Genomic DNA, 17,055 nt, shown 5'->3' with positions numbered 1-17,055 from the left:
GCAAAAACCCAACAAAAATGTTTTTGGTATTTTAAATGGATTATTTATCCATTTTATATTGTAACTAGTCTATCTATCTATCTATCTATCTATCTATCTATCTATCTATCTATCTATCTATCTATCTATCTATCTATCATCTATCTACTATTGATTTCTGCATGTTAGTTTGATAACCCAGCTAACTTTCTAAATTTTTGTATTATGCATTATTTCATTCTCATGCTGCTGTGAAGAAATACCCAAGACTGGGTAATTTATAAAGAAAAGAGGTTTAATTTACTCACAGTTCCACATGGCTGGGAGGGCCTCAGGAAACCTATAATCACGACAGAAGGCAAAGGGGAAGAAAGGCACCTTCTTCACATGGTGGCAGGGAGGAGAAGTGTTGAGTAAAGGGGGAAAAGCTCCTCATAAAACCAGCAGACCTCATGAGAACTCACTCATTATCAGGAAAATAGCACTGGGGTAACTGCCCCCATGATTCAATTACCTCCCACGACACATGGGGATTATGGGAACTACAATTCAATATGAGTTTTAGGTGGGGACACAGCAAAACCACGTCATATTATTTGTAAAAATTTAAAAAAATTCTTTCAGTTGAAATCTCTTAGGATTACCTGGTTTGTAATCACATCATTTCAATGATTCTTTTACCTTCTACTTTCCAATTTTTAGATTTCCAATTTCTTTTTCTTGTCTACTTGTATTAATTATGTCAGTCAGGATTTACCTGGAGAAATAGAACCACGGGATTTATTGTAGGGACATGACTTGATGTAGGTGTGGGAGATAGTTAAATGGTGTGTACAGGAGGCTGTTCCTTCAATGTCTGTTGCTGTGGCCTGAAGTCAGCAGGGCAGGGAGTCAGGAAGGGAAGATAGACATGAACTGAGTGCTTCAAGGACAAACTGGAATCTGCAAAGATGAGTGAGTAAAGCCCACCATTGTAAACTAGAATTCATCTTGTTCTTTCACTGTCCCTTAGCCTTCAACTTCAAAAATGGGTATGTCCTGTAGAAGTTGTCTTTCGTCACAGTGCCAATGTACTTGGATCAGAAGCCAGGATACACGAAGGAGGAGATCATGCAGGAGCTGGCCCTGCTGTGGCCTGGTTGAGCCCTCTGCCAACAAAGTGATGGAACAGATAAACAACAGTGCTTGTGAACTGCAGTCACATCCTGTGCTCTGCCCTGACCTTTCTAGCATATGGAGTATGGCTCTACTAATTCACATCTACCATCTTTTATGGGACATACTAACTTGGCATTATGTGTGGAAGAGAATTCTGGGAAACATAATTACAGCTTAGCTAAGTTGACACAACATAAATCTACCACAGCTCACCCCTTGTCAAATTTGGTATTTGTATACACTAGTCTTAACCATACTTAGCTTAATTTCCAAATAAAGCCAATAGCAAAATAATACTCACATTTTACATAATGCAACTATCCCTCATACACTGAAAACATGGAAATATTCTTCCTAAAAGAGAATTCCTTTTGAGCTGAGTCATATCTCCCCTTTGATATTCTATAACTTAAATACTGAGATGTAAGGTAAGCCACTACTAACACATCTTATACAGTAGGGGAAGGAAAGGGGTAAAGAAACACAATTAGTGTAATATCTATTTATATTAAAATAAGAAAGAAACATTCACAACTTTTATGGTCCTTGTTTATGCAACTGGTCATGTGATTGTAGCAGGTATTTATAACAACATGTTTCTGTTACTCATTCCATATTCTCTTTGCCGTCGGCAAGAACTTCATCTGACGTTGGTTCTTGCCCAATGCGGTCGCCTAAACCTTTATTCTTGAATGGTCTCGGCCATCAGCAGTCCTGCCTGATTTGGGTTATTACAGTTTTTCATTGATTTTAATTATAGGGCATGGGAGTATAAAGAGGCGCCCCAGGGAATCTCCTGCATTCCAAACATACTCATTTTTACCATCACTGTGCAGAAGCAATCTAACATTTCCCATCATTATCAGCATTAGTCACTCCAACCATCCTTCTTTGCCTTTCATTCACTTGCATGAGGGTCCAGAGTTGACAGGTCTCAACTTCCAAACTTAATTTAGGGTTTTCAGGTAAAATACAGGATGCCCAGTTAAACTTGATTTTCGGGTAAACAACAAATAATTTTAGTGTATGTTCCATGCAACATTTGGATCACACTTAAACTAAAGAATGTGTTCATTGTTTACATGAAATTCACGTTTAACTAGGCACCCTGTATTTTTATTTGCTAAATCCGGCAACTCTAATTTTTGGAACTCTTGCTGCGTCCCATGGTGGAAGCATTCCTCCACTGGAGACTTCCAAACTGACTGGGCCAGGTGCAGTGGCTCACCTGTAATCCCAACACTTTGGGAGGCTGAGGTGGGAAGATTACCTGAGCCCAGGAGTTCAAGATCAGCCTGAGCAATGTAACAAGACCCATCTCTAAAGAATGAAAAAATTATTTAAAAAAATAAAAGAAATAAAAATACTTCTAGATTAACCAAGAATGTTGCTTATTTTTATGTTTTAAAATTTACAGAGGTTTTAGGGCACATCATAATATACAATCAATTTTCATTAATATTTCAACAGGCACTTGAAATGAAGTTTTTTTTATTATTAGTATATAGAGTTTGCTATATACACACCAGATTTACTTTCTTTTTTTGAGACAAGTTCTCCCTCTATCACACAGGCTGGAGTGCAGTGGTGCGGTCTTGGCTTACTGTAGCCTGGACTGCCCTGGCTCAAGCAATCCTCTTGCCTCAGCCTTCTGAGTAGCTGGGCCTACAGGCATGTGCCATGATGCCTGGATAAAGTTCTAACTTTTGTAGAGATGAGGTCTTGCTATGTTGTTCAGGCTGGTCTAGAACACCTGGACTCAATAGATTCTCTTGCTCCATCCTTCCAAACTGCTGGGATTACAGGCATGAGCCACTGTGCCCATTCAGATCTACTTTCTTGATAAGTTGTTTTGAATCTTTTATTATGCTTATCTTTGTATACCTTAAACATGAAGATAGGAGTTAAAGTAAATTAATAATTTTATAATTATTTTAACTATCATAAAATAATTTAACGATAATTAGTAGCATATTTTGATCATTTTTCTTATGTCTCATGTACTTCTGTTTTATTAAAATTGCTGCTACATACATATTTTGCTACATGAAGATTCATAACTCTTCACTGAAAATCCTAATCTTTAACATATAAAGTACCCATTTTTGTGTAATTTAATAATCTTGGTTCTGATGTCCAACTTATGGGATATTAAAATTATTATCTTTGCTTTTATTTTGATTTGAATTTGCTTGGTATAATTTTATCCTGCCTTTTATTTTTAATCTGTCTGAAACACTTTTAAGTTTGTCTCCTGTATGTAACATAGCTGAATTTTGTTTCAACTAAAAGATGTTTTTCTTTCATTAGGAGTTTTAAGCGTAATTACGTTTATTGCTGTGAGTGATACTTATAGACTTGGTTTTGTCATATTATTTCATATTTTATAATACATATGTATGTGTATATTTGTTTTCTATTAAAATATATAGTGGTGTTTAGGAAGGTTCAAAATTTAGTTCTAGTGGTGACCTATATACATTTAAATTTATATAATACTGTTATTCCTCTTTATCGTTAGACAGTTTAAATTGGTTCCTTCTTATAAACAACAATAAACTTTTCTTGTATTCTTCCCTCCTTTCACCCCTTCTATCTTCCCTACCAGTAAATTTGTATCATTTGTATTGTCTTAGTGTTTGTTTTGCATTTAATATTAATGTGAAATACTCACGTGTCTGTGGTTGCTTTCACTCCCAGTCTTGCAAATGATCAGGCAATAAGGGAGTTTATTTTACCTTCTCTTCCATATCTCTATTTTTTGTTAATTATACTATTTCAGTGCTATCTGAGCATATAACGTTTATATTTCCTTCAGTCACACTTAAAATCACATTTGCTTTGGTCTCAGATCTGCATGTACAATATTTGCTACCATTTTTGTTTGTTTTGGCTAAAGTTGCCATTGTCATCTCTTGGTTGGCTGTAGTTTGTCCTATGGTGGTTTCCAAAAAAAAGTCCCAAGTGAAAATTATTCTTTGAGTTCTTCCAGGTTCAGATAATATATCTGAGGCATTGATACCTAGAAGATAATGGGGCTTGATATAGTCCTTGGCTCATCCCTTCTTTTCTTGGATGTCTTATAGGTACTGCTGCACTGTCTTTTGCTAGTGAATACTACTGATCTGAAATTTCTTCTCATGCGGCTTGATCTTTCTTTGACTATCTAAAGATATTATTCTTTATCTTTGAAACCTAATACTTTTACTCTTTGTTGTTTTGATAGAAATCACTTGGTTTAATTTTTTGCTGCTATGTGATGTGCAATTTTAATATGTAGATTGAAGTATTATTTTATTTTAGTAACATTTACTTGAAATATATATATTTTTTTGAGTCAAGGCCTCACTCCCATTGCCCAGGTAGTTACTATGTAATTACCATGATCATAGCTCACTGCAGCCTCAACTTCCTGGGTGCAAGCAATCCTCCCACCTCAGCCTCTCAAGTAGCTGGGATTACAGGTGTGCACCACCATGACTGGCTAATTTTTGTATTTTTAATATAGATGGGGTTTTGTCATATTGGCCAGGCTGGTCTTGAACTCCTGGTCTCATGGAATCCACCTGCCTCAGCCTCCCAAAGTACTAGTATTACAGGTGTAAGCCACCACACCTGGCCTGAAATAAATTTTTAAAAAGCTATTTTGTTCTGTTTGGATTCCTTCTTTAGGTTATCCAATTAAGTATATGTTGATTCTCTTTTGCTTGATACCTATGTCTATTAGTTTTCTCTTATCTTTTCTGTTTGTTTCATTTTTGTTGATCTTTTCATTTTTACCCTCTGTTTTCCTTATTGTGTATGGCTTCATAAGCGAAGATGAGAAGAATCAGAATTAAGATGCTGTTGGAACACTAAGGTGTTCCCACTGAAACAATCAGAAACAATATTTTGCAGTTAGTCTCTGGGCTAGGTTGGAAAAACTACATTTTAAAGAAATTTTAAAGTAAAGAAATACTTAATTGTGTTGTAGTTAAGATATATTTTCTTGAAGTTGTTATTCAATAAATTCCACAGACTCTTAGGTTGCTGAAGGTGACATTTACTTTAGTGTTCTATCGCATTGTAGGTTTATTCCTTGATGATGCTACAATTTGATATCATTGATGATTATCAATATCCTTGATGATGCTACAATTTGTAATCATTCTAGTAATATCTTTTGTTTTTTTATTTTCTGTTAGCACAAGATAGAGGGCAGGAAGACAAACTGAGGAAAGAGTAGGACCTATCAAGAGCCATAAAAATGGGAGTGGTGAACTGAAAGCTAATGATGTATGGGAATAAGACACCAACCTGGAAGTCAGAGGAAGCTTTGAGCCAAAGATGGGGAGAGTGTGGAGTCAGTAATCTAGCTGGTACTCTCAACCAAAGACAACCACAGAACACACCGAAGCAAGCCTTTTATTGTTGTGCTTGATTGAGCTCTGGATGAACCGCATTCCTGATCCCTAGTAGATGCTTATAGTAACAGATTAAGGAATGAGGGTCCAAAGGAACAAACACACACATCTCATTGTAGTAATGAAATTTTACTGAATGGAGTGCTCAATGGGAAATGATATCCAGGAAAATATGATTTCCTTATTTTAATATGGAGTAACCATTCTATTTACTCAGATCTCTTTAATTTAATTTAAGGTAGGAGGAATTCCATTAAAATCTTTGATTTATCTTATTTAGATTTGTCTTAATTGGCTCAACCACTAGTCATTGTGAAGTACAAGATAGAGGAGTTGGCTGGAGTCATCCTCTCCCACAGTGTGAAAGTAAGTAAAGATCTTCTGACTTGACTATCAATTTAAACTCTGTTAGGTAATGAAGTCCCTGTGCATCTTTACAGGTATGTGTACCTTCCCTTAGAATTTGCATGAATTTTAGATTTATCACGATGCCTTCCCTGAGTATTTCTTTCCCTTCCCTCACTTACCTCAGTTGTCAAGTGTGAACCCCCTCCAGACATCAGGAATGGAAGGCACAGCGGTGAAGAAGATTTCTACACATATGGCTTTTCTGTCACCTACAGCTGTGACTCCCGCTTCTCACTCTTGGGCCATGCCTCCATTTCCTGCACTGTGGAGAATAAAACAACAGGTGTTTGGAGACCAAGTCCTCCTACCTGTGAAAGTAAGTCAGAATGATGAATTCTGCATCAAAATGTTTGCTCTCTTTTGTTTAAAAGAGAAAGAAAGGTGAATTTATTGGGGGGAAAATGGAAAATTCAAAGATGAACTAATTATTGCTCGGATGCAATCATTTATTTGGCCACCTGATACTTATTGCATGTTGTTTTAGGATATAAAATCCATAAAAATGGGAGTAGTGAACTGGGAGTTAACAGTATATGGGAACAAACAGCAACAACATCTCACTGGTTTGGTGAAGTGAAAGTTTATTCTCATTCATACTAAGTTTGTTTCATGTCCAGGAGACTCTCCAGGGCAGCTGTAGTCTGTGCTGGCTTAGCAACCAGCTCAGCAAGCCAGGTTGCTTTGATCTCATGGCACCTCCATTTCAAAATGTGTTTTCACAGTCTCTTCAGTAGAAGAAGAGAGAAAGGCCAATTGTGTCCTGGCTAAGAGCTTTGGCCTGGAAGCAACCACATATCACTTTCCATTCCAGCCTTTTGTCTAGAATTAGAAAGTAGCCTCAGAGGACTGGGGAACGTAGTCTCAGTCTGTTCAAGAAGCGGAACTGAAAATATAATTTGCACCTATAAGATGAAACACATATGCCTGTAGGGCAAGCAAAACCTACTAAGTGCCAGAAGGGCAACAGGACAAAGCAAGTGATAATTGAGTCAAAACATATATTAGTTAGCTAGTCTAAGGAATCTGAGTGTACTGACTTTACTACTAAGTTTACACAATATTGCTTACTAACCCACCACAGGACACAATCAGATGAGGGGCACAAAAGAGCAGGATACTGCCAACAGTGCAAAATGCCTGGAGTTAGATCTGCAACAATCAGAAGTGGCAATAGCTGAGGGCGGAAAAGTGGGCAGGGGCCAGGTTATGAAGGACCTTGTGTTTCAGTCTCAGGATCTCAGAACAATCATGAAGGGGAGACTTTGAAAGGCTTTGACGAGCGAGGGGAATAAATGTGCTGCATTTTAGAAAGATAACTCTGGCTGTGGGACAACAACCTGAAGTAGGACAAAACTTAACTGACAGTCACCTGTTATGGCTTGAATGTGTCCCTCCAAACTCATGATAAAACCTGAGACCCAATGTGATCATTTTAACAGGTGGAACTTTTGGGGAAGTGATTAAGTCATGAGGGATCCACCCTCAGGACTGGGATTAGCGCCCTTATAAAAGAGGTGGAAGGGAGAGCCCTAGTCTCTTTTGCCCTTCTGTCTTGTGAGGACAGAGCATTCATCCCTTTCCCGATGTGAGGACGCAGCAAGAAGGCACCATCTTGAAAGGAGAGAGCAAGCAGACATTGAATCTGATGGTGGCTAGATCTTGAACTTCCCAGCCTCCAGAACTGTGAGAAATAAATTTCCATCATTTATAAACTAGCAAAAGTATTTTCTTATAGCAGCAGGAACAGACTAAGACAGCAACTGTATAACCCTCCAGCCAAAAACTGAAGGTGACTTCAGCTGTGGTGTGGCAGTGAGGTGGAGAGAAGTTAAGGGATTGTAGAGGAATTAAAGTGGCAGAATTGACAGGATTGGATGACTGCCAGGATGTGGGTGAGGGGTGTGGGATAGGGGGCAGTTTTGTTCTCTGCTTGTTGGAGAATGGGTCTCTGATCCCCTGGGCTGCCTCTGCACTATGTAATTACTATGGGTCACTGACCCATAACCAAAATCATCTAGGAAATTAGGCCATTATATTGAAAGTTTTGGGGGCCTTAGAAATATGTTTCTGCTGGGTTATGTATGACTGACTTTTATTGGTAGGGAATTTAAAGAAGCTATCCACAATCATCTCGAAGAAGGACCAATGTAATGAAAACTCATTTTAAAAGCTGAAATTACATATTTTATATATATACATACACATACTTATATGTATATATAAATATACATTATATCAAATGTAATAAAATTATAATATATAATACTATTAATATAATGTTATATATTCTATAATACTATATTGTATAATATATAGTATTATATATATTATTAACATAATATAAATAATTTCAGCTTTTAAAAGCCTCAGTAAAATGAGTTTTCATCACATTGGTCTTTCTATGAGGTAATTGTGGATAACTTCTTCAACTTCTCCACCAATAAAAACTAGTACTAAAAGGAGTACATATATATATATATATAAAATATATACAGCCATATTATATATGGATGTGTTTGTGTATGTGTATTCACTTTAAAATGTTTCCCTTGTATCTACTTGACATCAACATTCATCAGGCATTTGTGTTGCACTTGTAACTGGATTAGCAGTGGCAATAATATCATTATTACCATTTACCTTTTAAAATCCACTTGTCTTTTCTCATGATTCTTTAGAAATCACCTGTCACAAGCCAGATGTTTCACATGGGGAAATTGTCTCTGGATTTGGACCCATCTATAATTACAAAGACGCTATTGTGTTTAAATGCCAAAAAGGTTTTGCTCTCACAGGCAGCAGTGTAATTCGTTGTGGTGCTGATAGCAAATGGGATCCTTCTCCTCCTGCTTGTGAGCCCAGTAAGTATAGACTATGAAGGAATTTCAAAGTTTGACATCTAAAGGTAACCAGTACTGTTAATATGGGTATACTTGCATGCATAGGCTCACTACAAATTACAGTAAAAATTTACATCTAGATCAATAATTTCCTTTATTTTTTTCTTGTTGGAAAGAAAAATGATTTTAATACACTCTGAGAGGTCATATATCATCACACAAGACTGCCACATACCACAAGACTGGGCACATTCCAACCTTAAAAGGAGGTGTTAACATTGTAGATATTTGTGGATTTGTATATTTATTTCAACAATTTTCTGGAAGTTGATAGAAAGCTGTCTTATTCTGACAAAATCATTATATTATTATAATTACTTTGAAAGACAAATAATAAAGTGTCCTGAGGAAAAATGCCTTTTATAACTTGTACAAAAGTATTGTGTGAACTGGTTGTGATTCCAACACTCTGAAGTTATAAACTCATGTGGATTATTAAAAATAATGACAATAGTAATAATGATAACTTGGCACTAGACTAGGTGCCTAACAAGGATTAACTCAATGAATCTTCCCAACAATTGTGGGCACTATGATTATCCTATGTTACAGATGAGAAACTGTTCACAGAGGTTAAAAGACTTGCCCAAGGTTATACAACTGGTAAGGGAAGGAAGCCACTGATGCCTTGTGCTCTAAGTTTTGCCCTCACAAAATACCAAGAACTTCTGGGGATTTCTGGAACAGAGGTAGAGGAGTTTGGGGAAACCTCTTTCCTGAAGAGGTATCCACCAAGTTGGTCAAAATTAGCAAAGAAAACCATTCAAGGTCTCTGGAGATTGACCAAAGGGATTACAACAAACTGAGAAGCATTTATTCAGCAAAAATATGGAAACTTGATAGGAACAGTGAGAGGACATTGCATTAGAACTAGTGGCTGCAACAGCTCTACCTTGTGGGAGGATAGTTTCTGTGGGCTCATGAGTGGCAATTCCCATCTTCCCCAGCTCCCTGGGGTAAAAAATTTATTTGGGGTAGATTTGGCAGCCCGTGAAAATTATGTGATAGCATTTTTCAGAGATCCATGCTGTGGAAGTCATACATTGAATAGGTGCCAGCAAACAGGCGTCAGTGTCTGTTCCTTCACCCCCAACTCCCATTATATGGGGAGGATCTAAGTGGGGCAGTTGGTAAAGAATTCAGTCCCCGCTTTTTGCATGGCTCTATGTTGCAGGAGAACTATTCCAGTTGGCTCAGCAGCCAAGTGGCATCTCCCATCTTCCCCAGCTTTCTAGAATGGAAGAACTATTATGGGTAGGTTGACAGCTATGAATATTGGTAGTTAGTATTCTCCCTGGCTCTGGGTTGTGGAATATGTGTACTTGGTGGTGGGCACAGCTTTGTGGCAGTGCCTGTTCCTACTGCCCACTTTTCTCTCCTCACAGCTCCTACACCATAAGAAGAACTCTAGTGCAGTGCCTGGAGAAGAATGAGTTTTCTAATTTCCCCCAGCTCCCGATCTATAGGACAGACATTCTTCCAGGGCAGATTTGGAGCAAGCTTCAAAGACTGTAAACACTCTGCCCCTTTCAAGGAACTTTAATTGGATTAGACTGTGATGCATATTATGCCCCAGGGAGTTGTTGAAAAAAATAGAACAATCAGATAAAAATTGTTGGAGGCCAATAGTTGTATGTAATACCAACAGAGGTAGACTACCCAAAGTCTCAATGAGAAAGAGACAGTCAAAGAGAAAACCACAGTTATCCCTAGCAGTTAAAAATACTGTGTACATGCCCAAGTCTGTGCTCTCTGAGGCATGCTGTTAGATGTTGCACACTTTGAAGGAAATAGACTTAACTGAACTAGTCCAATTACATCACTAAACAAACAAACAAACAAGAAAATGAGGAAACAACAACAGATCCTAAAAGTGGTAAGGGAGAATCAATATCCAAAGTTGCTGCAATGTATTATCTAACATGTCCTGTTTTCAAAAAAAAAAAAAATTGTCAGACATGCAAACAAACGGGAAAGAGTGACCCATGTAAAGGGAAAAAGCCAACAATAGAAACTGTTTTTGAGGGAGCCCAGAGATTGGACTTAGCAGAAAAGTTCAAAGAATTACAAAGCAGCTATTATAAATATGTCCCAAGAACTAAAGGAAACAATATTTAAAGAATTAAAGAAATGTATTATGACAGTGTTTTATCAAATAGAAAATACTGATAAAGATAGAAATTATTTTAAAAAGATAATGGAAATTGTAGAGTTGAAAAACGCAGTAAGTAAAATGAAAAATTCAAAAGAGGAACTCAACAGTAGATTTGAGTTGGAAAAAGAATCAGTGAATTCAAATATAAATTGAGATTATGCAATTGCAGCACAGAGATAAAAAGAATGAGGAAAAATAAACAGCATCAGAGAAATGTGGGACACCATGAAGTGTACCAACATATGTGTAATGAGAATCCCAGAAAGATGAGAGAAAGAGAAAGGAGCTAAAAAACTATACAAAGGAAAAACAGCTGAAAATATCACAAATTTGGCCAAAAAAAAAAAAAAAAAAGAAAGCCGAAACAGAAAACAAAACAACACAGTAATCTACATATCCAGGAAGCTTGTTGAACTTAAGTAGGATAAATGCAAAAAGATCTAGACCTGGAGACATTATAATCAAAATGTTGAAAACCAAGAATGAAGAGAAAATCTTGAAAGCAGCAAGAGAAGAGCAACACATCATGTACAATGCAACCCTAGTAAGATTAACATCTGATTCCTCATCAGAAGGAATGGAGGCTAGAAAGCAGCTAGATGGCACATTCAAAGTGCAGAAAGATAAAAACCTCAACCAAGAATCCAATGACATATTTTGCACTTACATATATTACAAACTGCACAATATATTTTTATAATTATTGTTTTATATAATTTCATGTTTCATGTCTTTTATAGTAGCTGAGAGAAGAAAGGAGGGCAAGTATATATTTATAGAGTTTATTATGTTAATCTTCTTATTCATCATTTCTAGCTCTCTTTATTTCTTCCTGTAGATTTAAGTTACCATCTGGTGTCACTTCTGTACTACAATACAGCTTTGTTCCCTCCTACCTTTCTTGTGATGTTATTGTCAAATATATTGCATTTCTCTATGTTATAGGCTTAATAATGCAATAATATACATATTGTTTTATGCAATTGCTGTTTAAATCAGCTAAGAGAAGGAAGGAGTAGTAATATATATCCTATTGGGTTTCAAATTACTGACATAATGACCTCTGCTGATGCTCATTGTTTTTCTCTGTGGATTGCAATTACTGTCTGGTGTCAATTACTTTCAGTTTGAACAATTTCCTTTAGTATTTCTTGTAAGGATAGCCTTCTAGTAACAATCAGATACCACTTTACATCCAGCAGAATGGCTACAATAGAAAAGATAGACAATAACAAATGTTGGTGAGGATGTGGAAAAATTAGAACTCTCATACACTGCTAATAGGAATGTAAATTGGTGTGACCATTTTGGAAAAGAGTTTTTGCAGTCCCTCTGAAGTTTAAGCATGGAGTTACCATATGACTCAGTAATTACCCTCCTAGGTATCTGCCCAAGAGAAATGAAAACATATGTCCACACACAAAAATTTTACATGAAGATTCATAGCAGCATTATTCATAATAGCCAAAGAACCCAAATACCCATCAACTGAATAATGAATAAACAAAAAGTGGTTTATCCATAAAATGGATTATATCATTTGGCAATAAAAATGAAAAATAAAAAGTACTAATGTATGCTACAATGTGGATGAACCTTGAAAATATTATGCTAACTGAAATAAGCCAGCAACAAAAAGTACATGTATTGTGTGATTCCATTTATTTAAAATGCTCAGATTAGGCAAATCCATAAAGAAAAAAAATAGATTAGTGGTTGTCAGGACCTAGGGGGAGGTGGAAATAGAGAGTGACTGATAATGAATATGAGGTTTCGTCTTGGGTTGATAAAAATATTCTGAAATTAGTTAATGGTGATGATTGCACAACTCTGTATATACTAAGAACCATCAAATTGCACATTCTAAATGGGTGAATTTATTTGTTGTGACTTGAATCTCAATAATGCCGTTAAAAAGGAACTTTTATATTCCATTTCAAATATCTGAAGATAAAAACTGATAAACATCCAATGTGGTAGATGTTTGCATTATATTTCCATATCATATGAATCAGTAGCATTGGGAAAGAGAGAAGAGGACAAGACCCAAGGCCCAGGCTCAGAAAATGCTTGGAGTTTGTTTTTTTTCTTGCCGAGCCATTCCTGGTATCATCTGGATGAGGGGAATGGCTCTTGTTTATTTTCCCCAATCAATCAGGAAACATAGTTAGATTTGTTTGTGACAGTTTTCCTGCCATGCTTCAGTTCAGAAACTGAAATCTCTGAAGTGTAAAGAAGAGGAAGGAGAATTAATATTATTATACTTGGCACAGCATATGGAAACCACTTGGGAGGGCCCTTAGTAAAGAGCCTCTCTGGAGGTGTGCACATTTGAGCGAATGTCCATGCATCTTTTCTGGTGTGGTTGATACATCAGGCCTTGCAGGCTGGTTCCAGGCTGAATGAACACATGACCTCCTTTGATAGGACAGGCTTATTGATTGCTGTGGCAGCCCTAGTAATAGTGTCCCTTTGTTCTTCTTCTTCTTTTTTCATGAGCAGGTAGTTGTACTAACTTACCAGACATTCCACATGCTTCCTGGGAAACATATCCTAGGCCGAAAAAAGAGGATGTGTATGTTGTTGGGACTATATTAAGGTACCGCTGTCATCCTGGCTACAAACCCACTACAGATGCACCTATGACTTTGATTTGTCAGAAAAATTTTAGATGGACCCCATATCAAGAATGTGAGGGTGAGTTTTTGTTTTTTAATATTTTTGTATATTAAACGTCCAGTACGTGCTAGGATTCTCTACCTTAAATGAATATAATTTTATCCCTCACAACAAGTTTAGAATTAAGTTAATTGAACAGATTAGTGAACCGTTAGTACCAGAAGGGGACCATAAACATGTTACAGTTTGAGGCACTGAGAAATTGGAACCTTTCCTTATCCCAGTTCATAATCAAATGAGAAGTAGACACAGAAGTCAAACAGTATGCAGATTAAGTATTAGTCTTCTTACTGGTAAAACTGGAATGGAGAATACAGTTCAACTGTTGTCAGAGTCAGGCTTCCTTCATAGCCCTTACCTCCCCCCAGTATGGGCTTTAGGGTGTTTGGCAGAAGACAAGTTTGTGAAACAGTCATGAATGTAACCAGCTGCAAGGTGACTTGTGTCTCATTCCTCTTGAGTCATGAGATGGCAGGACTCCTGATCTGCCTCTAGAAGACAAGTCCTGACTCATGACTCAGTATTCTCACTTTGGAAGGATATAAAGGAGACTTTCTCCAGTTTCTCTGGTAGGAGATGCGCCTCTTTTATTTGTGGGAATGAGTGAGGGACTGAAGGACAGGTGGATACTATTTTATGAGCCTCGGTGGAACAGACAACAGAGGAAGAAAATGCTTTCTTCTACCCATCTATCAGAACCTTGCCACTTTAGAGGTGAAGTAACTGAGGCCAAGAATACAGGGAATTTTATGCTGCGTGGCAGAATTTGAACAATGTGTGAAATGCGTAAATAACAAAAAGTGGTAGTTTAGATCAATCTGTCAGAAGATTATTTATTTCATATTAAGGCTTAACAAAGTTTAATTGCAGTTATTCAGACTCATTCTGGGGAAATAGAATAAAATATTTTAATGAAAGGACTGAATTAAAAATATACTTAATAATTAGCTTATTGCCATTACTTAAATAACAAAAAATACTGCTTATAGATGTTTAAAAACCTCCTTTGTAGTTGTGTTTAGGCCAGGTGCGGTGGCTCATACCTATAATCCCAGTACTTTGGGAGGCTGAGGCGGGAGGATTGCTTGAGCTCACGAGTTTGAGACCAGCCTGGGCAATATAGTGAGACCCTTGTCTCTACAAATAATTTAAAAAATTAGCTGGATGTGGTGGCACATGCCTGTAATCCCAGCTACTCAGGACACTGAGGTAGGAGGATAACTTGAGGCTAAGAGGCCAAGGCTGCAGTGAGCCGAGGTCATGCCACTGCATTCCAGCCTGGATGACAGAGCAGGACCCAGTTGGTTACATTTATTTGACCCACTATGGTCTTACTGATTTAATTATTTAATAAAGAATATTTTTAACAATTTTAAAAGCAGAAGTGAAGTAGTATTTATCCAAGTTATGAAACCTGATCAAATGTGAATTTAGACTCATGACTTACATATTTAAAAGTATTTTCTATACTGTAAAGCATTTCATAAATATTATTGTTGTTATAATATCCAAACCATATGATTGCTGAGTATTTTTATTATAATTCCTAAACAAATGAGCACTGGAAATGTTTGAGTATGTCCAAAAGACCCCATTTTAATACTGGTTGAGTTACTGACATGGAGAATATAATGTTTTATTCTGTTTTGATGTTTTCTCTTACATCAGACAATAGCAAGATTTTTCTTGAAGTATTGCTACTAATGAATAAAAAAATTATGTCCCTATAGCAGCTCTTACTATATTAAAAAATTAAAGAATTTGGCCAGGCGTCATGGCTCACATTTGTGACCCCAGAACTTTGGGAAGCTGAGGTGAGGGGAGCACTTGAGGCCAGGAGTTTGAGACCAGCCTGGGTAACATAGTGAGACCCCTTGTCTACCAAAAAATAAAAAACTTAGTGGGTGTGGTGGCACACACCTGTAGTCCCAGCTACTCAGGAGGGTGAGGTGGGAGAATTGCTTGAGCCCAGGAGTTTGAGACTGTAGTGAGCCATAATTGTGCCACTGTACTCCAGCCTGAGTGATAAAGCAAGATCTTGCCATTTAAATAGCTATTTCTCTTAAATTTTGCACCAAAAAAGAAAAATCCTTGAAATAAGCAATAATTTAAATTTATTCGTATGCTTTAGCTGTTAGGTGAATATAAACTTTTGAAAACTTTCTTCTTTGTGACTTGAGAAGTGTAAGTTAATAGAGAGTTTAATAATGAAGCCATAAGTAAATGGATGTTGTTTGTCATTGCTCTTGAATAATTTTGAAAATTTACATTTTCCTATTGGTTAAAAATTTTTTTTAATTTTTTTAATTTTTTAGAGACAGGGTGTCACTCTGTGGCCCGGTCTCAAACTCCTGGGCTCAAGCAATTCTCCCATCTTGAACTCCCAAAGCACTGGGTTTATAGGCATGAGCTACCACACCTGGCTTTTCATATAGGTTTTCATTTTGGAGCCTCCTAATGAAATGCTTAGTTGGATTTGAGGACTTTAGCAAATAAGGGGGAAAAGAGCAGACTTGGAGTGTCCTGAGTCTCCTTTTCTGTTTTCCCAATCTCTCTTCAGTGGTGAGATCTTCCAAAGATGGAAATGGGGTTGTTAGCCATGGAAGCTTCCTCATGGTGATTTTACTAACCATGCACCTCACGTTTTATTTTTCAGCGTTATGTTGCCCTGAACCAAAGCTAGATAGTGCTCAAATCACTCAACACAGGAAAAATCGTCCTGCCAATCACTGTGTTTATTTCTATGGAGATGAGATTTCATTTTCGTGTCATGGGATCAGAAGATCAGCTACATGCCAAGCAGATGGCACATGGAGTCCCCGAACACCATCATGTGGAGACAGTAAGAGTTCATAGAATTATCTTATTCTGGGAGTTTCTTCATATGAGTGTGATGGAGATTATTAAGAGAAGGTTTAAAATTAGGTAAAAAAATTCATATACCTTGCATGATTCTTGGAATGGGCCCAACTTTCTCCTTCCTCCTCATTGTGTGTTCCCTTTCTTTTGGTCACCTCAGTTTCCTCTTTTCTGAATCAGTGAAATAGACAGCATGAAATATGTAAGCTGGACTTTTCAAGTACTGCGTTTTGTTTCTTTGTATTATTTTCTTTCTCCCCTTATTTCTGGTCCATATGTCTCAATCTGCAGAAGAAGAACTGTCAAAATCTATTTGAACCTGCCTTTCTGAGCTTGCTTCCTTCTTCCTCAAACATCAGCGTTCTGTGGCCTCTGAGCCCTCCAGTCAGACCATCACCCAGTGTGAAATGCCTCCTTCTGCTTCTCCAAAAGGCTCAAGTGGGCCAGGAATGGTGGCTCACGCCTGTAATCCCAGCACTTTGGGAGGCCGAAGTGGGCAGATCACCTGAAGTCA

At 37.2% G+C, this 17,055-nt stretch overlaps 1 protein-coding gene across 2 annotated transcripts in view; it reads left to right on the top strand.

Moving 5' to 3' along the window:
• The window catches only part of LOC105529685 (C4b-binding protein alpha chain), a 42,379-nt gene that overhangs the window by 15,469 nt on the left and 9,855 nt on the right, over positions 1–17,055 (top strand). For both annotated transcript variants that reach the window (XM_011966883.1, XM_011966891.1), the window contains exons 5-9: positions 5,821–5,906; positions 6,073–6,264; positions 8,627–8,809; positions 13,506–13,700; positions 16,339–16,524. In XM_011966883.1, coding sequence (XP_011822273.1) covers positions 5,821–5,906; positions 6,073–6,264; positions 8,627–8,809; positions 13,506–13,700; positions 16,339–16,524 — 842 coding nt within the window. The remainder of the gene's footprint in view (positions 1–5,820; positions 5,907–6,072; positions 6,265–8,626; positions 8,810–13,505; positions 13,701–16,338; positions 16,525–17,055) is intronic.

Source organism: Mandrillus leucophaeus, unplaced genomic scaffold, assembly GCF_000951045.1.
Source record: "Mandrillus leucophaeus isolate KB7577 unplaced genomic scaffold, Mleu.le_1.0 Scaffold1194, whole genome shotgun sequence".
NCBI classification, from domain to species: Eukaryota; Metazoa; Chordata; class Mammalia; order Primates; family Cercopithecidae; genus Mandrillus; species Mandrillus leucophaeus.
The sequence above is the reverse complement of the archived record's forward strand: the minus strand, read 5'-3'. Positions and strand labels throughout refer to the sequence as shown.